Source organism: Electrona antarctica, assembly GCF_951216825.1.
Source record: "Electrona antarctica genome assembly, chromosome: 1".
Taxonomy (NCBI): Eukaryota; Metazoa; Chordata; class Actinopteri; order Myctophiformes; family Myctophidae; genus Electrona; species Electrona antarctica.
Window position 1 is genome coordinate 2,954,042 of NC_136806.1, and position 24,715 is coordinate 2,978,756.

The 24,715-nt window shown below is 47.3% G+C and overlaps 2 protein-coding genes across 2 annotated transcripts in view; both read left to right on the forward strand.

The window, feature by feature from the left end:
- Positions 1–5,667, forward strand: part of LOC306922045 (electrogenic aspartate/glutamate antiporter SLC25A12, mitochondrial-like) — a 69,605-nt gene extending 63,938 nt beyond the window's left edge. Inside the window, 1 exon segment of the mRNA XM_079499423.1 lies at positions 2,571–5,667. Coding sequence (XP_079355549.1) covers positions 2,571–2,808 — 238 coding nt within the window. The 3' untranslated portion in view covers positions 2,809–5,667.
- A 5,600-nt stretch (positions 5,668–11,267) lies between these two features.
- Positions 11,268–24,715, forward strand: part of LOC306927428 (uncharacterized protein) — a 79,865-nt gene continuing 66,417 nt past the window's right edge. The window contains exons 1-7 of the mRNA XM_079507167.1: positions 11,268–11,375; positions 12,678–12,736; positions 15,471–15,708; positions 16,888–17,517; positions 17,686–18,306; positions 20,758–21,006; positions 21,182–21,314. Of these exons, the coding sequence (XP_079363293.1) occupies positions 12,678–12,736; positions 15,471–15,708; positions 16,888–17,517; positions 17,686–18,306; positions 20,758–21,006; positions 21,182–21,314 (1,930 nt within the window). The 5' untranslated portion in view covers positions 11,268–11,375. The remainder of the gene's footprint in view (positions 11,376–12,677; positions 12,737–15,470; positions 15,709–16,887; positions 17,518–17,685; positions 18,307–20,757; positions 21,007–21,181; positions 21,315–24,715) is intronic.

Sequence of the window (24,715 nt, forward strand, 5' to 3'; positions counted from 1 at the left end):
AGCATGCTAACATTTTAATGCTAATATGCTAATGCTAACATGCTAATGGGTTAGCCCCAGGCCCGTTCCACGAAACTTGGATTAGAGATTAAGCCGGGATTTAACAGATATCCTGGATCAGCGATTAACCGGTTTCATGAAAGCTGGTTAATCTTGCCAGATTAATTTAACCAGTTAACCTGGATATGTTGAGGCTTGATTCGGTTTCATGAAAGTGATGCTACATTAGTTACCATGGAAACTAATGCTTTGGACTTAGCCTGCTCCGGACCAGGCTAACAGCAGGTTTAACCTAATCATGATGTCTTTACTGTTCATTAAGCAGTCAAACTGATCACAAACCAATGATGTTTTCTACACTTATTCAATTATTATGGGTTTATGTTGCCTTATTTTTATCGGTCTGCATTAAAGGACTAATTTAAGCACTATATAAAATCAAAGAACCAAAATATATAGGCTGCACAACATCATGACAGCTTGTGATCTTGTAGACCAGCTGCTTTTGGTGAATGTTCCCAAGAATAGGTTTGCTGTCGTGCAAGTGAAGAATTATTATATTATATTATATATATTTATTTTTTTTGTAAAATTGAAAACCACTAAATATTACCATTACTCATTGTTTTTACAACATATTGCCATTGTAACGTTTCACCCACTATTGAACCCATGACCCACAGTTCACCAGTCTGGCCCCTGTCTGGACAACAACCCCCTTCCCCAAAGGTAGCTCCCTCAGAAGAGGGAGTTATGGCCAAATATCACAATATCATTATGCTTACAATATTAAGAATTCTGTTTTAAGTTAATAGTAGTGGTAAAATGAAAACTATATTTTTGGGGTAGTTAATCATTCTGTCTATCCACTATTGAGAGTATGTTCTCTCTTTAATTACAGCAGCAGTATTTATTTTAGAAGCTTAAGTCTGAACGTGTCCAGAGCTCTGTCTTCTATAAACACAACACCAGATATCTGTCTAAACACCTGAACGTGCCCAGAGCTCCGTCTTCTATAAACGCTACACCAGATATCTGTCTAAACACCTGAACGTGTCCAGAGAGCTCTGTCTTCTATAACACAACACCAGATATCTGTCTAAACACCTGAACGTGTCCAGAGCTCTGTCTTCTATAAACACAACACCAGATATCTGTCTAAACACCTGAACGTGTCCAGAGCTCTGTCTTCTATAAACACAACACCAGATATCTGTCTAAACACCTGAACGTGTCCAGAGCTCTGTCTTCTATAAACACAACACCAGATATCTGTCTAAACACCTGAACGTGTCCAGAACTCTGTCTTCTATAAACACTACACCAGATATCTGTCTAAACACCTGAACGTGTCCAGAGCTCTGTCTTCTATAAACACAACACCAGATATCTGTCTAAACACCTGAACGTGTCCAGAGAGCTCTGTCTTCTATAAACACAACACCAGATATCTGTCTAAACACCTGAACGTGTCCAGAGCTCTGTCTTCTATAAACACAACACCAGATATCTGTCTAAACACCTGAACGTGTCCAGAGCTCTGTCTTCTATAAACACAACACCAGATATCTGTTTAAAACACCTGAACGTGTCCAGAGCTCTGTCTTCTATAAACACTACACCAGATATCTGTCTAAACACCTGAACGTGTCCAGAGCTCTGTCTTCTATAAACACAACACCAGATATCTGTCTAAACACCTGAACGTGTCCAGAGCTCTGTCTTCTATAAACACAACAACAGATATCTGTCTAAACACCTGAACGTGTCCAGAGCTCTGTCTTCTATAAACACAACACCAGAGCTCTGTCTAAACACCTGAACGTGTCCAGAGCTCTGTCTTCTATAAACACAACACCAGATATCTGTCTAAACACCTGAACGTGTCCAGAGCTCTGTCTTCTATAAACACAACACCAGAGCTCTGTCTAAACACCTGAACGTGTCCAGAGCTCTGTCTTCTATAAACACAACACCAGATATCTGTCTAAACACCTGAACGTGTCCAGAGCTCTGTCTTCTATAAACACAACACCAGAGCTCTGTCTAAACACCTGAACGTGTCCAGAGCTCTGTCTTCTATAAACACAACACCAGATATCTGTCTTAACACCTGAACGTGTCCAGAGCTCTGTCTTCTATAAACACAACACCAGATATCTGTTTAAACACCTGAACGTGTCCAGAGCTCTGTCTTCTATAAACACTACACCAGATATCTGTCTAAACACCTGAACGTGTCCAGAGCTCTGTCTTCTATAAACACAACACCAGATATCTGTCTAAACACCTGAACGTGTCCAGAGCTCTGTCTTCTATAAACACAACACCAGATATCTGTCTAAACACCTGAACGTGTCCAGAGCTCTGTCTTCTATAAACACAACACCAGATATCTGTCTAAACACCTGAACGTGTCCAGAGCTCTGTCTTCTGGTCTGTGGAATGTACAATCATTTATTACTATAATAATAATGTGCTGTTTTCACTGTTGCTACACAAATATAAAATATAAAATATAAAATAACAAGTGTCTCCTCTCCTCTCTCCCACACCCCCCCCCCCCCCAGCCGCCCCTTGGGCTCGGACCCGACGCCCAAGTCTCGCATCTCGGAGCCCCTCCCCCCCATCAGGGCGGACCACGTGGGCGGGTACCGGCTGGCGGCCGCCACCTTCGCCGGCATCGAGAACAAGTTCGGCCTCCACCTGCCCAAGTTCAAGTCCTCTGGAGTGGTGTCCCTCCTGCCCCAGGAGCCCCCCCCCTCCCCCTCCCCCCCGCCTGCAGAGACCCCCCCAGCAGCACCCTAGGGACCACCCTCTCTCCCCTCCCCCCCCCCCCCCCTCTCTCTCTCTCTCTCTCTCTCTCTAAATAAGGGTCAGACATTTAGGTAGCAAACCAAACATCACACATGAGGTGTACACTTCACTCACAAGGATATTAACACACACACGCACGCACGCACGCACGCACGCACGCACGTACGCAGACACACACGCAGACACACATGTGCACGTCAGCGCATACACACTCCATGTACACACTCCACAACCAAGGGGCCACTAACACGCGCACGCACGCACGCATGCACGCACGCACGCGCACACACACACACACACACATGCACACACACACACACACACACGCAGACACACAGACACGCGCACACACACACACACACGTCAGGTTACGGGCTGGGCAGCCATGTTGTTGAGACATTCAAACAGAGTCAGTGTTAATGATGCTAATGAAGGCTCTGTTCCATTCTGGTCAAACAGAGTCCGTGTTAATGACGCTAACGAAGGCTCTGTTCCATTCTGGTCAAACAGAGTCAGTGTTAATGACGCTAATGAAGGCTCTGTTCCATTCTGGTCAAACAGAGTCAGTGTTAATGACGATAACGAAGGCTCTGTTCCATTCTGGTCAAACAGAGTCAGTGTTAATGACGCTAACGAAGGCTCTGTTCCATTCTGGTCAAACAGAGTCCGTGTTAATGATGCTAACGAAGGCTCTGTTCCATTCTGGTCAAACAGAGTCAGTGTTAATGATGCTAACGAAGGCTCTGTTCCATTCTGGTCAAACAGAGTCAGTGTTAATGACGCTAATGAAGGCTCTGTTCCATTCTGGTCAAACAGAGTCAGTGTTAATGACGCTAACGAAGGCTCTGTTCCATTCTGGTCAAACAGAGTCAGTGTTAATGACGCTAACGAAGGCTCTGTTCCATTCTGGTCAAACAGAGTCAGTGTTAATGACGCTAACGAAGGCTCTGTTCCATTCTGGTCAAACAGAGTCAGTGTTAATGACGCTAACGAAGGCTCTGTTCCATTCTGGTCAAACAGAGTCAGTGTTAATGACGCTAACGAAGGCTCTGTTGATGGCCGATGTCGGTTTGGGTCCAAGATGGCCGCCGGCGGTTTGGGTCAAAGATGGCCGCTGTCGGTTTGGGTCCAAGATGGCCGCTGTCGGTTTGGGTCCAAGATGGCAGCAGTCGGTTTGGGTCCAATATGGCCGCTGTCGGTTTGGGTCTAAGATGGCCACCGTCGGTTTGGGTCCAAGATGGCCGCCGTCGGTTTGGCTCTAAGATGGCCACCGTTGGTGTGGGTCCAATATGGCCGCTGTCGGTTTGGGTCCAAGATGGCCGCCATCGCACAGCGCCTGTCGAAAGAACCGCGGACTAACAAGGTGCTAAAGTGTCCTGCTGTCAATCACCTGTGAGTTTCTCATCTACAGCGTTTGTATAAAAATATAGAAAATATGAAATATAAAATATAAAATATATATATATATGAAAAACAGAGCCTCGGACACTCCCTCTCCTCTTGTTGGCTGATTGATCACTTCTCCTTCTCTTTTCCCATTGGCTGACCACTTCTCCTCCTTGTTTCCCATTGGCTGATCGGCACAAAGTAGGGCTTTACTTCTCTGATTGGGCGCCGAGCGCCGCTTGTACACAGGAGGAGGGGCTATTGGACTGGACAGTAACAGGGGGCGGGGCTTGTAAGGTCATTAACGCACACGAGTGATTTTTTTATTTGAAAATGTTTGCAAATATATAAACTTTTTCAACAAAAGATGAAATTAAATTATGCTGATGATCAAAATGATGAGCGACGATTATGATCATGCAAGAAAAAAAACGATTGCGATCATTTCAATAGGCTAATTGCGTTGATGTAATAATCGTGACAAGCCCAGCCCAGCGATGATGTAATAATCGTGACAAGCCCCGCCCAGCGATGACGTCTCAAAGATGGCGCGGCAGCGGAGGTCATGTGACACCTAGCCTGTAAACCAGACCAGTCTGACGCAGGCTGGTCTGTTACACTTTGCTCACCCCACAGTTGTGGGTGACCAATCGGAGCCCACTATTCAGTTAACTCAATTAATGTGGGGGCCCACCTGCAATACCCTCGCGGCCCACCAGTGGGCCCCTGGCCCACAGGCCCACAGATTGAGAAACTTTTAACGTTGAATCAATGTGAAGTTACCGTAAATTATACTATCATACTGTTAGCATACTGTTAGTGTACTGTTAGCATACTATTAGCATACTTTTAGCATTCTGAATCAATATGAGGTTACAGGAAATTATACTAGCATACTGTTAGCATACTATTAGCTTACTGTTAGCATCCTGTTAGCATTCTGAATGAATATGAGGTTACAGGAAATTAAACTAGCATACTGTTAGCATACTGTTAGCATACTATTATCATACTGTTAGCATACTGTTAGCATACTATTATCATACTGTTAGCATACTAAATCAATGTGAAGTTACAGGAAATGACTGGATCACTATTACTGACCCTAACCCGCTAACAGTATGCTACAGTATAATAACGGTATGCGTACAGACACTATGCTAACAGACGGTATGCTAACAGTATGCTACACAGTGCTAACAGACAGTATGCTAACAGTATGCTAACAGACAGTATGCTAACAGTATGCTAACAGACAGTATGCTAACAGTATGCTACACTATGCTAACAGTATGCTATGCTACAGTGCGCTCAGCCTCGGTCTCAGAATCACTCTTACTGATGTACAGATATTTTTGTTTTGTTTTTTCTTGATGAACAACAATCATGACTTTAGGCGTTTAATAAATTAATTCATTGTATTGTATTTTATTGAAAATGATGAATAAAAGTAATGAAATCATACATTGTACGACCTCTGACCTCTGACCTCTGACCTCTGACCTCTGACCTGTGTTTTAAATAATTTAATGTGTGCCTACATCACCTACTACAGTGGTTCCCAAAGTGGGGTCCGGGGACCCCCAGGGGTCCTTGAGGGAGTTCCAGGGGGTCCGGGGACCCCCTGGGGTCCTTGAGGGAGTTCCAGGGGGTCCCCCAGCTAAATGATAGTTTGGAACCAAATGGACCCTTATGGGTCTTTAAATGAGCTAAAATGCCTATAAACTGGGATTTAATGTGTAAAAAATCATAACGATTATGCACTTCGTAACTACTTTTTGAATTTTGGCATGGTGTTAGGTATGGGCATAAGGTTTTCAAAAAATATTGCAAACTAACTTGGCTCGCCCCTATAGTGGTCGGCTTGCAATGAAACCACTATTAGATATGGTTGGAACCCCAAATAATTGATAGAAGAGATTTGTATTGATTGATTGATTCTGTTACCATTGGGTGTGCTAAATGACATACTAGAATTTTATGGAAAACGAACAACTTGAAAGGCATCATTTTCAAGATGGCGTCCACGAGAGCTGACAGACTGGTTTCTGAACTGCCAACAGCCCTCCTATAAATGGTAAATGGTGCATTTATATAGCGCCTTTATCCAAGGCGCTTTACATAGATTGTGCATTACATTCACCCATTCACACACACATTCATACACGGCGGAAGCCATGCAAGGTAGGCCTACCAACCAGCACATCGGGAGCAATTTGGGGTTCAGTGTCTTGCCCAAGGACACTTCGACATGTAGACAGGAGGAGCCGGGATTCGAACCGCCGACCCATGGATCATTGGACGACCTGCTCTACCTCTTGAGCCACAGTCGCTCCTATGAGACACAGACTGGTTTCTGAACTGCCCACAACCCTCCTATGAGACACAGACTGGTTTCTGAACTGCCCACAGCCCTCATATGAGTCAGACTGGTTTCTGAACTGCCCACAGCCCTCCTATGAGACACAGACTGGTTTCTGAACTGCCCACAGCCCTCCTATGAGACACAGACTGGTTTCTGAACCGCCCACAGCCCTCATATGAGACACAGACTGGTTTCTGAACTGCCCACAGCCCTCCTATGAGACACAGACTGGTTTCTGAACTGCCCACAGCCCTCCTATGAGACACAGACGGGTTTCTGAACTGCCCACAGCCCTCCTATGAGACACAGACTGAGTAGATAGAAAATGGTGGTATTTTATCATGAACATTAGTGAGGACCAATTATATGAAGATAGGTTGAAGTGTGAACATTATTATTGTTATGTATTATAATTATTGGTCGTTATTGGTTAGAAACACACACACACACTGAACGAGGCTAAACTCTAGGGGAGAATGAGATACATTTAGGGACATTAAATCTAAATGTTCAATATACAAGCAAAATGTAGGCTTTGCTGCCGCCTTGTGGTGATAATGGGCAACTGCTCAGAGCATTAGTTCATATCTACGGTGTTTTACTGAGTGGAACAACACTGATTGATCTTGTTACCTACTCTATGGTTGTTCCACTGGGTTAGGGTTAGGTTAAGGGTTAATCTTGTTACCTACTCTATGGTTGTTCCACTCACGAGTGGTAAACCTTGAACTAATGTTCTATCTGTGCAATTGCCCAGTATCACCACAAGGCGGCATCAATACATTTAGCTTGTATATCGTACAGTGGTGAAGTGGTCTCCTAGAGTAGAGTTTAGCCTGTGTGTGTGTGTGTGTGTGATTGTGTGTGTGTGTGTGTGTGTGTGTGTGTGTGTGTGTGTGTGTGTGTGTGTGTGTGTGTGTGTGTGTGTGTGTGTGTGTGTGTGTGTACTGGAGGGAGGCTGTGATTGGTGGGTTATTTATATGAAGTAGGTCCCGGTCGGAACCACCAGGGAGTGAAACGGTACCGAGGCTCTCGTCACGAACACAGAACCACAACCTGCCACTACTACTAGTACTACTAGTATATTAGTACTACTGTACTATACTATTCTACTATACTACTACTACTACTAACTAACCCACTACTACTACTAGAAACATTAGGCCTACAGAAACACCAGCAGGTCAAAGATGGTCACTGATGACAGAACAACCAGTCTCGACGCAGTGAGGACAGTCTGGAGGCTGTGAGGACAGTCTGGAGGCTGTGAGGACAGTCTGGAGGCTGTGAGGACAGTCTCGACGCAGTGAGGACAGTCTGGAGGCTGTGAGGACAGTCTGGAGGCTGTGAGGACAGTCTGGAGGCTGTGAGGACAGTCTGGAGGCAGTGAGGACAGTCTGGAGGCAGTGAGGACAGTCTGGAGGCTGTGAGGACAGTCTGGACGCAGTGAGGACAGTCTCGACGCAGTGAGGACAGTCTCGACGCAGTGAGGACAGTCTCGACGCAGTGAGGACAGTCTGGACGCAGTGAGGACAGTCTGGAGGCAGTGAGGACAGTCTGGAGGCAGTGAGGACAGTCTGGAGGCAGTGAGGACAGTCTGGAGGCTGTGAGGACAGTCTGGAGGCTGTGAGGACAGTCTGGACGCTGTGAGGACAGTCTGGAGGCTGTGAGGACAGTCTGGACGCAGTGAGGACAGTCTGGACGCAGTGAGGACAGTCTGGAGGCTGTGAGGACAGTCTGGACGCAGTGAGGACAGTCTGGAGGCAGTGAGGACAGTCTGGACGCAGTGAGGACAGTCTGGAGGCTGTGAGGACAGTCTGGACGCTGTGAGGACAGTCTGGAGGCTGTGAGGACAGTCTGGAGGCAGTGAGGACAGTCTGGACGCTGTGAGGACAGTCTGGAGGCAGTGAGGACAGTCTGGAGGCTGTGAGGACAGTCTGGACGCTGTGAGGACAGTCTGGAGGCTGTGAGGACAGTCTGGAGGCAGTGAGGACAGTCTGGAGGCTGTGAGGACAGTCTGGACGCAGTGAGGACAGTCTGGAGGCAGTGAGGACAGTCTGGAGGCTGTGAGGACAGTCTGGAGGCAGTGAGGACAGTCTGGAGGCTGTGAGGATAGTCTGGAGGCAGTGAGGACAGTCTGGAGGCTGTGAGGACAGTCTGGAGGCTGTGAGGACAGTCTGGACGCTGTGAGGACAGTCTGGAGGCTGTGAGGACAGTCTGGACGCTGTGAGGACAGTCTGGAGGCTGTGAGGACAGTCTGGAGGCTGTGAGGACAGTCTGGAGGCAGTGAGGACAGTCTGGACACTGTGAGGACAGTCTGGAGGCTGTGAGGACAGTCTGGAGGCTGTGAGGACAGTCTGGAGGCTGTGAGGACAGTCTGGAGGCAGTGAGGACAGTCTGGAGGCTGTGAGGATAGTCTGGAGGCAGTGAGGACAGTCTGGAGGCTGTGAGGACAGTCTGGAGGCTGTGAGGACAGTCTGGACGCTGTGAGGACAGTCAGGACGCTGTGAGGACAGTCTGGAGGCTGTGAGGACAGTCTGGACGCTGTGAGGACAGTCTGGAGGCTGTGAGGACAGTTTGGAGGCTGTGAGGACAGTCTGGAGGCTGTGAGGTCATCCTGGAAGCTGTGAGGTCACGCACGCGCACAGAGGTAGGGGATTGATTGATTATTACATTTTGGCCAAGATGAAGCATGCAGGGACCCCCTTAGTTGAGAGAGATGAAGCAGGGACCCCCTTAGTTGAGAGAGAGATGAAGCAGGGACCCCCTTAGTTGAGAGAGAGATGAAGCAGGGACCCCCTTAGTTGAGAGAGAGATGAAGCAGGGACCCCCTTAGCTGAGAGAGATGAAGCAGGGACCCCCTTAGCTGAGAGAGATGAAGCAGGGACCCCCTTAGCTGAGAGAGAGAGATGAAGCAGGGACCCCCTTAGCTGAGAGAGATGAAGCAGGGACCCCCTTAGCTGAGAGAGAGAGATGAAGCAGGGACCCCCTTAGCTGAGTGAGAGATGAAGTAGGGACCCCCTTAGCTGAGACAGATGAAGCAGGGACCCCCTTAGCTGAGACAGATGAAGCAGGGACCCCCTTAGCTGCCAGGGACCCCCACAATAACATATTGATTGATTGAAATATTTATTAACAGTAGAATTACAGTACATTTCAAGCTCAACTCAATATAAAGACTGTTAACTGTGAGTGGACGACCCAATTAAGCATTACACTTGTTTACAAGTGTCAGCGGTGGCCGAACGGATAGCGGAGCGGTCTTGATACCGGAAGGTCGCCAGTTCAAATCAGCCGTCCGACACGTTAAAATTACCACCGCTGAAGTGCCCTTGAACAAGGCATTGAACCACTACGATGAAATTTGTTCTATGAGCAGGGCCTGGCTGGAAACAAGTTCTTGAGCTTAGCCCAGATACCCTGGGTAAATATAGTAATCATTGTCTCCACCAGGCCGAAGGCATGGGGAGAGAGTATGTTTTGCACTCCGTCCGTGTGTGTGTCCGTCCTTCCTTCCGTCCTTCCGTCCTTCCGTCCGTCTGTGAACAGCTAATCTCCGGCACCGTTAACCCGGTCGATGCCAAACTTTGCACACACACTCCCTGGATGCCAACGATGAACCTCTGCCCCACATTTTCCAGAACGGCCTGTTATAGCGCCACCATGAGGCAGCTTTTCACATTTTTACCTAAAACTGCACCGATCTGCGTGAAATGTTGCATGCACACTCCCCAGAGGCCGAGGACAAACCTTTGACCTGCATTTTCCGCATCTGCCTTTTATAGCGCCACCAGGAGGCCGACTTTTGTAAAACACATTTTTTTATATTACTCCTCCAGATTCTGTTCAAAAATCTCACAAATCGTTACACAGTATCTCTATGGTCATGTGCTCAAGTTGGATCTGTCCCATATTTCATATTCCATCCTAATTGGTTATAATTGGCTTTCACAGTTTGCAAGATTGCCCCGTTTTGAACAAAAGCCTCAAATCATGAACGCAGCATGCAATTTACGTGAAATCTTTCACACATTTTCTTACTAGGCTGAGGAATATATCCCACCCTTTTCACATTGGCCTGTTATAGCGCCACCAACAGGTTGATTTTTGCAAAACACATTTTTGGAACAAAATGCCTCAAATCATCCAATTGCCATCAAAGGCGTATGAAGAAATGGCAATCGGTACACATGATCTCTGTAGTCATGTGATCAAGACGAGTCTGTTGGATTTCTCAGAATGTACACTGATTGGCTAAGATTGCCTTCCAAAGTTTTCAGGAGTGGCCCGTTTTGTACAAAATGCTGCACATGTCCTGCTCATCCAGAATTCTATCCTTAGAGATGCTATGAGTGATCTGGCTCTGCATTTCCTCAACAAAATGAAGAAAATTGTTGCAAAAACAAATAAAAAAAAACATCCTCCTAAACATTTTGCCAAACATCACACACACTCCTATCCTCCTGGTGGAGACCTGTGCCCGGAAGGGCACTTTTTCTAGTTTCATTTCATTTCATTTCATTTCACAAGAGGATCCACCTTGTTCAATTCATCAAAACATTTAGAGACGTACAGATAGACACTTCTATATAGTCAAAGAACAGTATGGCTATCCCTTTAAGCTTCGGGAGCGCGCGCGCATGCACGGTCACACACACACACACACACACACACACGCGCACACACACAGCAGCAGCACCGGAGGAAGGACAGACCGTGCATGTTGTGTTTGTTGTTGGCGTTTCATTTGTTTTGTTTTGTTTCCAGTTTGTGGATCTGACGTCACTCATCAGTCCTTCACGTCACAGTGAGTAGAGTTATAGTTATTAATTCATGTAACTTCATTAATTATTCATGACGTCACGCAGCAGCGGAAACTTTACGCACGAATTAATAGAGCCTTTTGGAACTGTTTGTTTGACGCGCGGATGGGGGGGGGGGGGGGGGGGGCGGGGCAGCACAACTCAACTCAATACAAAGACTGTTAACTGTGAGTGGACGACCCAATAAAGCATTACACTTGTTTACAAGAGGGTCCACCTTGTTCAATTCATCAAAACATTTAGAGACATACAAATAGACACTTCTATATAGTCAAAGAACAGAACAGGAATTCATCATAAGGGAGGTAAAAAGGGAAAAGAAACATATACAGTGGGGGGGGGATTCAGATTTTACAGGTGTTGTAAAATTAGTGTTGTGATGAATTGAACATGGTGGACCGTGTAGTAAACCAGTCTAATGTGTCGTCCACAGTAACAGTCTCTGTATTGAGTTGTTAGAATAGTCATTCTAATACTGTTAATAAATACTAATCAATCAATAAATCTATTGATTCTATGATGTAATGTTTGTTTTAATCCAGTCTGACTCTGGCGTTCTGAGGACGATAGTGTTGATTCAATAGTTAACCCATTTCTACCTGAGGACCATTCTACAAATTCCTGACAGTTTTCTGAAAAACCCTATGTTTCTATGTCAGTGGTTCTCAACCTTTTTCAAGGACCCCCAAAAATATGTAATTGGCCGCCGACCCCATCTGAAAACATGTAGTTCAGGGACGTGCCAGTTAAATGTTCTGAAAGAATATATGTTCGAAATTTGCGCCACATTTTCACGATTTTTCAAAAAAAGCAGACCTACAAGTTCATAGCACGGCACTCGCCACTCGGGTGGCGCCCGGGCATCGGGGTGGCACCCCGGTGCCCGGGGTGGTGCCCCGGGCACAGCGACAGCTTATGACAGCGACTGTATGTGTTGGGTGGCGGTGGATCAGCGGTAGAGTGGCCTCTTGGAAACTGAGGTTCCCGGTTCGATCCCTGTGGGCTCCCCCAGAGTTAGTGTCGAAGTGTCCTTGAGCAAGACTCTGAACCCCTGATTGCTCCTGATGTGCAGGTTGGTGCCTTGCATGGTTTCCTCCGCTGTGTGTGTGTGTGTGTGTGTGTGTGTGTGTGTGTGTGTGTGTGTGTGTGTGTGTGTGTGTGTGTGTGTGTGTGTGTGTGTGTGTGTGTGTGTGTGTGTGTGTGTGTGTGTGTGTGTGTGTGTGTGTGTGTGTGTGTGTGTGTGTGTGTGATATCACAGTCAAAGTGTTTTTCTTTTCTTCGTCCAGATGATGAAGTCGGAGGTCATCAAAGGTCGCAGTGCCTCCCCTCACCGCATCACCTACAGGTCAGAACTACAGACTCACTCCCAATCTAAACTATAGAATGAACTTCCCATTGCAGTCAGAACTACAGACTCACTCCCAATCTAAACTATAGAATGAACTTCACTTCCCATTACAGTCAGAACTACAGACTCACTTCCAATCTAAACTATGGAATGAACTTCCCATTACAGTCAGAACTACAGACTCACTTCCAATCTAAACTATGGAATGAACTTCCCATTACAGTCAGAACTAGAAAAAGTGCCCTTCTGGGCACAGGTCTCCATCATAGGAGTGTGTGTGATGTTTGGAAAAATGTTTAGGAGTAATATAAACATGTTTATTTGGGTTTTGTGTGTGTGTGTGTGTGTGTGTGTGTGTGTGTGTGTGTGTGTGTGTGTGTGTGTGTGTGTGTGTGTGTGTGTGTGTGTGTGTGTGTGTGTGTGTGTGTGTGTGTGTGTGTGTGTGTGTGTGTGTGTGTGTGTGTGTGTGTGTGTGTGTGTGTGTGAGACGTGACTTGGCCTGTTGTAGCGCCACCATGAGGCTGATTTGAAAACTGTCAAGTGGCATTTCTTCCTCAGCCTAGTAGTGGGAATAGGCATGCACAGTTTCACCGCAATCGGACGCTGCGTTGAGGAGTTGTGGCGATTTGTACAAAACGGGTACAAAACGGGCTACTCCTGAAAACTTTAGAATCCAATCGTAGCCAATCAGGATGGATAATTCTGAGAAATGAAACAAATCACATGATCACATGACTATGGAGAGCATGTGTACCGATTTGCGTGAAATCTGGATAAAATCTGAAGGAGTAATATTAGAAAATGTGTTTTACATATGTCGGCCTCCTGGTGGCGCTATAAAGAACAGATGTGAAAAATTCCAGGCAAAGGTTTTTCCTTGGCCTCTAGGGAGTGTGCATACATGGTTTTACACAGATCGGTGCAGTTATAGGTAAAAACACAAATCGGCCAGTTATAGCGAGTTGAAAATATTCAAGTGGCATTTCTTCCTCGGCCTAGTGGGAATGTGCATGCAAAATGTCACGGAAATCACACGATGTGTTCATGATTTGCAGCATTTTGTTTGAAACGGAGCACTCCTGCGAACTTTGGAAGCCAATTGTAGCCAATCAGGATGGAGTCTGAAAAATCTGAAAGACCCGTTTCGTTGAATGGCTCTAGAGAGACTGTGTACCAATTTACGTAATGTTTGGACAAAATCTGTAGGTGTAATGTCAAAACATTTGTTTTGCACAAAGCGGTCTCCTGGTGGCGCTATAACAGGCCAATGTGAAAACTTTGGAACAGAGGTTCAGCTCTGGCATCCAGGGAGTGTGTGTGCAGAGTATGGCTGCGATCAAGCCAACGGTGCCAGAGATTAGCTGTTCACAGACGGACGGACGGACACACGGACGGACACACGGACGGACGGACGGACACACGGACGGACGGACGGAGTGCAAAACATACTCTCTCCCCATGCCTTCGGCCTGGTGGAGACAACTACAGACTCACTCCCAATCTAAACTATGGAATGAACTTCCCATTGCAGTCAGAACTACAGACTCACTCCCAATCTAAACTATGGAATGAACTTCCCATTGCAGTCAGAACTACAGACTCACTCCCAATCTAAACTATGGAATGAACTTCCCATTGCAGTCAGAACTACAGACTCACTCCCAATCTAAACTATAGAATGAACTTCCCATTACAGTCAGAACTACAGACTCACTTCCAATCTAAACTATGGAATGAACTTCCCATTACAGTCAGAACTACAGACTCACTCCCAATCTAAACTATGGAATGAACTTCCCATTGCAGTCAGAACTACATACTCACTCCCAATCTAAACTATGGAATGAACTTCCCATTACAGTCAGAACTACAGACTCACTCCCAATCTAAACGATGGAATGAACTTCCCATTATAGTCAGAACTACAGACTCACTCCCAATCTAAACGATGGAATGAACTTCCCATTGCAGTCAGAACTACAGACTCACTCCCAATCTAAACTATGGAATGAACTTCCCATTGCAGTCAGAACTACAGACTCACTCCCAATCTAAACTATGGAATGAACTTCCCATTGCAGTCAGAACTACAGACTCACTCCCAATCTAAACTATGGAATGAACTTCCCATTGCAGTCAGAACTACAGACTCACTCCCAATCTAAACTATGGAATGAACTTCCCATTGCAGTCAGAACTACAGACTCACTCCCAATCTAAACTATGGAATGAACTTCCCATTGCAGTCAGAACTACAGACTCACTCCCAATCTTCCACCGTAGTCTGAAAACCCACCTCTTCAGACTCCATCTTAGCCCGTAGCCCCTCCCCTAGCCTCGACGACCTTACAGGCGTATGCAAAGGCTCAATTTATGGAACTTAGATAGCATTTTATGTAGAATTATAGCATTTTATGTAGACGGCACTAAAAGGTATACATGCATAGTTTAATTATATATTCCACTGTTACGTTCTCAGCTTACGCATGTTTCATGGTAACTGCTTTTTATCTATGTGATGTGTTGGTCTTGCTTAATGTAAATCGCTCTGGATTAGGAGCGTCTGATAAATGACTAAATTGTGTCTTGTTGACTAAAGCCTAAACCACACCAAATGGTCGTGTCGGGACTCAACGTTTTTTAAGGTAGACCACACCAATGCAACTCCTTTGGTGTGGTTGACCTTTGGGCTTAAGTCTAAATCTAAATCTTCTCGCCACATCACCTACAGGTCGGACTTCCGCGCCATCAAGTGTTCGTTCGACAGCGCCGGGCCCTCCCCCTCCTCCCCCCCTCCCCGGGGGGGAAAGCCTCCCATCACCTCCGACCCTGTTGTGATGTCACACGCCACCCCTCCCCCTAGGGGGAGGGGGGGCGTGGGCAGCGCCCGCGGCTCAAAGATCAGAGACAACATCTTCTTCCAGATGGACCGCCCCGCCACCGCCCCCCACCCCACCGCCCCCCACAAGGTTAGGACCAGGAGCAGGTTTGGCAAACCTGTTTCTATTAGTTTTAGATTTTTTGAGGGGTGTTAGCCCCTCCTACAGCAGAGAGCTGTAGGACTCAGAGCAGCAGTAGCGGATTCGACCGGTATCAACCGACAAGACCGCAGTTATCAGTTAGGATCAGCACGACTTTTTCGGACGAGTATGGGCATGCTCTGTCGACCCAACGCTCAGTCAGTATTTTGCTTGATAATCACTGATGTCCTGGTCAAGGTTTCCCCCTGGTGGACGTGTCATTTCCAACTATTGTCGGGGCATGGAAACTAGTAGCTACTAATATACGGCGCTGAGTCGGGTCTGGTGGCCTTCGCAACGCTCGGCACGGCGACTCGCCGTGCCGAGAATTATTATTATTATTATTATTATTATTATTATTATTATTATTATTATTATTATTATTATTATTATTATTATTATTATTATTATTATTATTATTATTATTATTATTTTGGTATCCAGACAGCCAGCAATGAGTAAAATGCTGCCAAAAAAATGTAGTCTCTGTGACACATCTAGGGGCCGCAATCTGCAATCAAAGATGTTCCTAGAAGCTTTGTCATTTGGTGAAAAAATCCTGGTCGCAATGACTAATCAATCAGGAAGTAGACAGGCAAATCGACCAATGACAAAGCTTCTAGGAACATCTTTGATTGCAGATTGCGGCCCCTAGATGTGTCTCAGAGACTACATTGTTTTTGGGAGCGTTATAATATATAAAAATCACACCCGTGTGAAGTGATGTCATCTTACGACATCAATTACAACATAATGTTTGTTTAAGTCCTCTAAACAAACATTAGATTTGTCTTTATCGTCTATGAGGCGTTTTCTTAAACGAACATTGTTGAAAGACAAACATTAAAGCTGTATATAGGAGGGGCTAGGGGAGGGGCTAGGGGAGGGGCTAGGGGAGGGGCTAGGGGAGGGGTGGGGCTAGGGGAGGGGCTAGGGGAGGGGAGGGGCTAGGGGAGGGGCTAGGGGAGGGGAGGGGCTAGGGGAGGGGCTAGCGCACCTCAATATTTTTTTTTTTTTTTTTTTAATTATTTTTTTTTGCGCCCCTCAAAAATAAAGGTAATTCAAATTTTGACATATTAGGCCTATTGCTTTATACCAGCTTTAACTTTGACGTCCTCTGTCCTGCAGCCCCTCCCCTCACCCCGCCCCCTGGTCCTGCAGCCCCTCCCCTCGCCCCTCCCCCTGCCCGCTCTGAGCGACGTGGAGGCGGAGCCTCCTCCTCACCCGGCAGACATTGGAGGAGAGCAGCGGGTGACGCCCATCGCCCCGAAGGTCTCCGTCACCCGCAGGCTGTTCGAGGCCAAAGGGGCGGAGTCTGTCACCTCCACCTCAGAGCCTTCGTCCTCCCTGGAGGGGGAGGGGCCTGGTGAAGCCACACCCCCAGAGGAGGAGGGGGCTGGTGATGCCACGCCTCCATATGAGGAGGAGGAGCCTGGTGAGGCCACACCTCCAGAGGAGGAGGAGGAGCCTGGTGTAGCCACCCCTCCAGAGGGGGAGGAGGAGGAGCCTGGTGATGCCACTCCTCCAGAGGAGGAGGTAGAGGAGCCTTGTGAAGCCACGCCCCCAGAGGAGGAGGGGCCTGGTGATGCCACACCCCTAGAGGAGGAGGAGGAGCCTGGTGTAGCCACGCCTCCAGCAGCAACAGCAGTGTTGCAGGGCCAGACACTGGACCTCCGCTTGACCCTCGATGACCTCTCGGCCCCGGAGGACATCGTCCTCTCGCTGTCTCCAGAGTCTGTCCGGGCCGAGCTGGTGGACGTCAAGGAGGAGTCCTCCTCGTTCTCGGAGGAGGAGGAGGAGGAGGAGGAGGAGGAGGAGGAGGAGGAGGACAGGGAGGAGGAAGAGGAGGTCCTGGAGGACGATGTGTTTGAAGAACCAGGAACTGAAGAAGAGTCCAGAGAAGTCCTGGTGGATCCCACCTTGGAGGTCCTGGTGGATCCCACCTTGGAGGTCCTGGTGGATCCCACCTTGGAGGAGGATCTGGTGGATCCCACCTTGGAGGAGGATCTGGTGGATCCCACCTTGGAGGTCCTGGTGGATCCCACCTTGGAGGAGGATCTGGTGGATCCCACCTTGGAGGTCCTGGTGGATTCCACCTTGGAGGTCCTGGTGGATCCCACCTTGGAGGAGGATCTGGTGGATCCCACCTTGGAGGTCCTGGTGGATCCCACCTTGGAGGTCCTGGTGGATCCCACCTTGGAGGAGGATCTGGTGGATCCCACCTTGGAGGTCCTGGTGGATCCCACCTTGGAGGAGGATCTGGTGGATCCCACCTTAGAGGTCCTGGTGGATCCCACCTTGGAGGTCCTGGTGGATCCCACCTTGGAGGTCCTGGTGGATCCCACCTTGGAGGTCCTGGTGGATCCCACCTTGGAGGAGGATCTGGTGGATCCCACCTTGGAGGTCCTGGTGGATCCCACCTTGGAGGTCCTGGTGGATCCCACCTTGGAGGTCCTGGTGGATCCCACCTTGGAGGGTCTGGTGGATCCCACCTTGGAGGTCCTGGTGGATCCCACCTTGGAGGTCCTGGTGGATCCCACCTTGGAGGTAGGCCAGTCACAATGGTTTAGTGCTGTCCCCGACTAAGGATTTGTATAGTCGAAATTAATATGTATAAATTTGCTGTTAGTCGACTGATAGTCCCCCCCCATTAGGTCTATGGGGCCATGGGGGGGGGGGGGGGGGGGGCTTATTTAACATAAACACATTTGAACATGCTTTCTGACTGTTTTTAATCAATCTCCAATGTGCATGTGGTGTGTGTGTGTGTGGCACTGTGTGCCACTGCCTGTGCCTTGAATCGCACAGTGCGCTGGCCTGATAGACTCCAGAATCTCAATCTCACCTGCTGTGCTCAATCTGGCTAATGACTCAAACCAGGAAGCCTGCATGAACGAAGCCTCTAGTCTAGTCCTAGTCAATAAGGAAGAAGCACAAACACAACACGCACAATGCCTCAGCCTTTGAATAAGAAGAGGACCTCAAAAGTGTGGAAACACTTTGAGCAGTTACCTGAAGATAATAAAAAAGTGAGATGCAAGATCTGCGATAAAGTAATGCCATACCACTCGACAACAAGCAACATGTCCTACCACTCGACAACAAGCAACATGTCCTACCACTCGACAACAAGCAACATGTCCTACCACTCGACAACAAGCAACATGTCCTACCACTCGACAACAAGCAACATGTTCTACCACTCGACAACAAGCAACCTGTCCTACCACTCGACAACAAGCAACATGTCCTACCACTCGACAACAAGCAACCTGTCCTACCACTCGACAACAAGCAACATGTCCTACCACTCGACAACAAGCAACATGTCCTACCACTCGACAACAAGCAACATGTTCTACCACTCGACAACAAGCAACCTGTCCTACCACTCGACAACAAGCAACCTGTCCTACCACTCGACAACAAGCAACCTGTCCTACCACTCGACAACAAGCAACCTGTCCTACCACTCGACAACAAGCAACATGTCCTACCACTCGACAACAAGCAACATGTCCTACCACTCGACAACAAGCAACCTGTCCTACCACTTAAGTTACCTACCACTACCTTAAGTTCAACAGTTGACTTCCGTATGTTTGACAAGACTATAGGTCCCTACTCCCTTTATTATTATTTTAATATTATATTTTTAATGGAATATCAATCAGGGGTTTTATGATTTTCTTTCAGTCAGAAAGCATGTTCAAATGTGTTTATGTTAAATAAGCCCCCCCCCCCCATGGCCCCACAGACCTAATGGAATGATACAAAAAAACAAAAACTGAGAGGTCGATGTTCCGTTCCGATCGATTAGTCGACTATTCGACTAATCGAGGTCTGCACTACAATGATTACATAATAATCGCCTAATTATTATCTATTGTTGCACTAGCTCCTCCCCTATGCTAATTATTTTAGCCCCTCCCCCATGCCCAGCATTGAGGGTCTGTGTGAACACAAACATCGGCTTGTGATTGGCTGATCAACCCCCATAGCGATGATTTGATTGGCTGAGCACAGAATGTGCATACATGTCGTTTCCATGTTGAAATAAAATGTCCATCGAAAAAACCCACCTCTTCAGACTCCATCTTGGTTCGTAGCCCCTCCCCTAGCCTCGACGACCTCACAGGTCAAAGGTTAAACTAGCGTTGACGACCTCACAGGTCAAAGGTTAAACTAGCCTCGACGACCTCCTTACAGGTCAAAGGTTAAACTAGCCTCGACGACCTCCTTACAGGTCAAAGGTTAAACTAGCCTCGACGACCTCCTTACAGGTCAAAGGTTAAACTAGCCTCGACGACCTCCTCACAGGTCAAAGGTTAAACTAGCCTCGACGACCTCCTTACAGGTCAAAGGTTAAACTAGCCTCGACGACCTTACAGGTCAAAGGTTAAATTAGCCTCGACGACCTCCTTACAGGTCAAAGGTTAAACTAGCCTCGACCTCCTACAGATGTACGCAAAGCCTCAACTTATGTAACTTAGATATCATTTCATGTAGACATAGAACTATATAGTGTAGACTCGTAGTTTCATTGTACAGATATTCCACTGTTAGACAAATGTTAGGTTCTTATGATCCTAGATGACTATTTCTATGTATGTGATGTATCACCATGTGTTGTTCTATTGTTCTGTATGTGATGTATCACCATGTGTTGTTCTATTGTTCTGTATGTGATGTATCACCATGTGTTGTTCTATTGTTCTGTATGTGATGTATCACCATGTGTTGTTCTATTGTTCTGTATGTGATGTATCACCATGTGTTGTTCTGTCTCTATGTACAGTATGTGATGTATCACCATGTGTTGTTCTGTCTCTATGTACAGTATGTGATGTATCACCATGTGTTGTTCTGTCTCTATGTACAGTATGTGATGTATCACCATGTGTTGTTCTGTCTCTATGTACAGTATGTGTTCTGCTTACTGTAAATCTCTCTGGATTAAGAGATAAATGACTACACTGTAAACTGTGAATTGAGGAGGCTGGACGGATCGGACGGGGAGACGGGACGCGACCGCAAGGACCCCCTGGAGATGAAGGACCACCAGGACCCGGCGAGGAGGAGGAGGAGGGGGTCCCTGAGGGGGTCCCTGAGTACCAGGAGGTCCCTGAGGGGGTCCCTGAGTACCAGGAGGTCCCTGGGCTCCCTGCCCTGAGCGACCAGGAGGAGGAGGAGGAGACAGGAGGACAGAGGAGGAAGAAGGTCAGGTTCTCCACCGCTCCCATGAAGGTGAGGCACGCACGCACGCACGCACGCACGCACGCACGCACGCACGCACGCACGCACGGACAGTATAGTGCTACATAACATAACAAATACATTATTGCGTCTGTGTGGAGGAGAAGGTGTCATGTGTATCCTTGTGTGTGTGTGTGTGTGTGTGTGCGCGTGTGTGTGTGTGCAGGTGTACTGCACACACTCCAACTGGGAGTACGACAGAAGGAACGCTGCCATCGACCCGCTGTCGGCCTCGGCAGAATACGAGCTGGAGAAGAGAGTGGAGAGGATGGAGCTGGTCACTGTGCATGTGATGAAGGGTACGCACACACACACACACACACACACACACACACACACACACACACACACACACACGCTGCGACAGTGACGTCCGATCTGTCCTCGATTCTCACATGATCTACTGACCCAGTTTAATGACAGACAGGCAGACAGACAGACAGACATCAACACTTAGTCTTGTTTTCTCCTCTCCTGAACAGTTAGTCTAGTCTAGAGAGAGAGAGAGGATTCCAGAGGGGAGATTCAGACGGTCCCACAGCTCATACAGGCAGACAATAAGGTACAAATACAATACGGGTAAAAAAGAAGAAAAAAAAAGATCGGTATGTCCCGATCACGCGTTTTGCTCCCGATCCGATTCCGATCATTTCATGTTATGTATCCGATACCGATTTGTCCCGATCCGATATTTATATTTTTATAGAACACTTATGCCATGTCACAGTAGTACACTACCCAATGCCATGTCACAGTAGTACACTACCCAATGCCATGTCACAGTAGTACACTACCCAATGCCATGTCACAGTAGTACACTACCCAATGCCATGTCACAGTAGTACACTACCCAATGCCATGTCACAGTAGTACACTACCCAATGCCATGTCACAGTAGTACACTACCCAATGCCATGTCACAGTAGTACACTACCCAATGCCATGTCACAGTAGTACACTACCCAATGCCATGTCACAGCAGTACACTACCCAATGCCATGTCACAGTAGTACACTACCCAATGCCATGTCACAGTAGTACACTATCCAATGCCATGTCACAGCAGTACACTACCCAATGCCATGTCACAGTAGTACCCAATGCCATGTCACAGTAGTACACTACCCAATGCCATGTCACAGTAGTACACTATCCAATGCCATGTCACAGCAGTACACTACCCAATGCCATGTCACAGCAGTACCCAATGCCATGTCACAGTAGTACACTACCCAATGCCATGTCACAGTAGTACCCAATGCCATGTCACAGTAGTACACTACCCAATGCCATGTCACAGTAGTACACTACCCAATGCCATGTCACAGTAGTACACTACCCAATGCCATGTCACAGTAGTACACTACCCAATGCCATGTCACAGTAGTACACTACCCAATGCCATGTCACAGTAGTACACTACCCAATGCCATGTCACAGTAGTACACTACCCAATGCCATGTCACAGCAGTACACTACCCAATGCCATGTCACAGTAGTACACTACCCAATGCCATGTCACAGTAGTACCCAATGCCATGTCACAGTAGTACACTACCCAATGCCATGTCACAGTAGTACACTACCCAATGCCATGTCACAGTAGTACCCAATGCCATGTCACAGTAGTACACTACCCAATGCCATGTCACAGTAGTACACTACCCAATGCCATGTCACAGTAGTACACTACCCAATGCCATGTCACAGTAGTACCCAATGCCATGTCACAGTAGTACACTACCCAATGCCATGTCACAGTAGTACACTACCCAATGCCATGTCACAGTAGTACACTACCCAATGCCATGTCACAGTAGTACACTACCCAATGCCATGTCACAGTAGTACACTACCCAATGCCATGTCACAGTAGTACACTACCCAATGCCATGTCACAGTAGTACACTACCCAATGCCATGTCACAGTAGTACACTACCCAATGCCATGTCACAGTAGTACACTACCCAATGCCATGTCACATCAGTACACTACCCAATGCCATGTCACAGTAGTACACTACCCAATGCCATGTCACAGTAGTACACTACCCAATGCCATGTCACATCAGTACACTACCCAATGCCATGTCACAGTAGTACACTACCCAATGCCATGTCACAGTAGTACACTACCCAATGCCATGTCACATCAGTACACTACCCAATGCCATGTCACAGTAGTACACTACCCAATGCCATGTCACAGTAGTACACTACCCAATGCCATGTCACAGTAGTACACTACCCAATGCCATGTCACAGTAGTACACTACCCAATGCCATGTCACAGTAGTACACTACCCAATGCCATGTCACATCAGTACACTACCCAATGCCATGTCACAGTAGTACACTACCCAATGCCATGTCACAGTAGTACACTACCCAATGCCATGTCACATCAGTACACTACCCAATGCCATGTCACAGTAGTACACTACCCAATGCCATGTCACAGTAGTACACTACCCAATGCCATGTCACATCAGTACACTACCCAATGCCATGTCACAGTAGTACACTACCCAATGCCATGTCACAGTAGTACACTACCCAATGCCATGTCACAGTAGTACACTACCCAATGCCATGTCACAGTAGTACACTACCCAATGCCATGTCACAGTAGTACACTACCCAATGCCATGTCACATCAGTACACTACCCAATGCCATGTCACAGCAGTACACTACCCAATGCCATGTCACAGTAGTACACTACCCAATGCCATGTCACAGCAGTACACTACCCAATGCCATGTCACAGTAGTACACTACCCAATGCCATGTCACAGTAGTACACTACCCAATGCCATGTCACAGCAGTACACTACCCAATGCCATGTCACAGCAGTACACTACCCAATGCCATGTCACAGCAGTACACTACCCAATGCCATGTCACAGTAGTACACTACCCAATGCCATGTCACAGTAGTACACTACCCAATGCCATGTCACAGCAGTACACTACCCAATGCCATGTCACAGCAGTACACTACCCAATGCCATGTCACAGCAGTACACTACCCAATGCCATGTCACAGTAGTACACTACCCAATGCCATGTCACAGCAGTACACTACCCAATGCCATGTCACAGTAGTACACTACCCAATGCCATGTCAGCTACCCAATGCCATGTCACAGTAGTACACTACCCAATGCCATGTCAGCTACCCAATGCCATGTCACAGTAGTACACTACCCAATGCCATGTCACAGCAGTACACTACCCAATGCCATGTCACAGCAGTACACTACCCAATGCCATGTCACAGCAGTACACTACCCAATGCCATGTCACAGTAGTACACTACCCAATGCCATGTCACAGCAGTACACTACCCAATGCCATGTCAGCTACCCAATGCCATGTCACAGTAGTACACTACCCAATGCCATGTCAGCTACCCAATGCCATGTCACAGTAGTACACTACCCAATGCCATGTCACAGTAGTACACTACCCAATGCCATGTCACAGTAGTACACTACCCAATGCCATGTCACAGCAGTACACTACCCAATGCCATGTCACAGCAGTACACTACCCAATGCCATGTCACAGTAGTACACTACCCAATGCCATGTCACAGCAGTACACTACCCAATGCCATGTCACAGTAGTACACTACCCAATGCCATGTCAGCTACCCAATGCCATGTCACAGTAGTACACTACCCAATGCCATGTC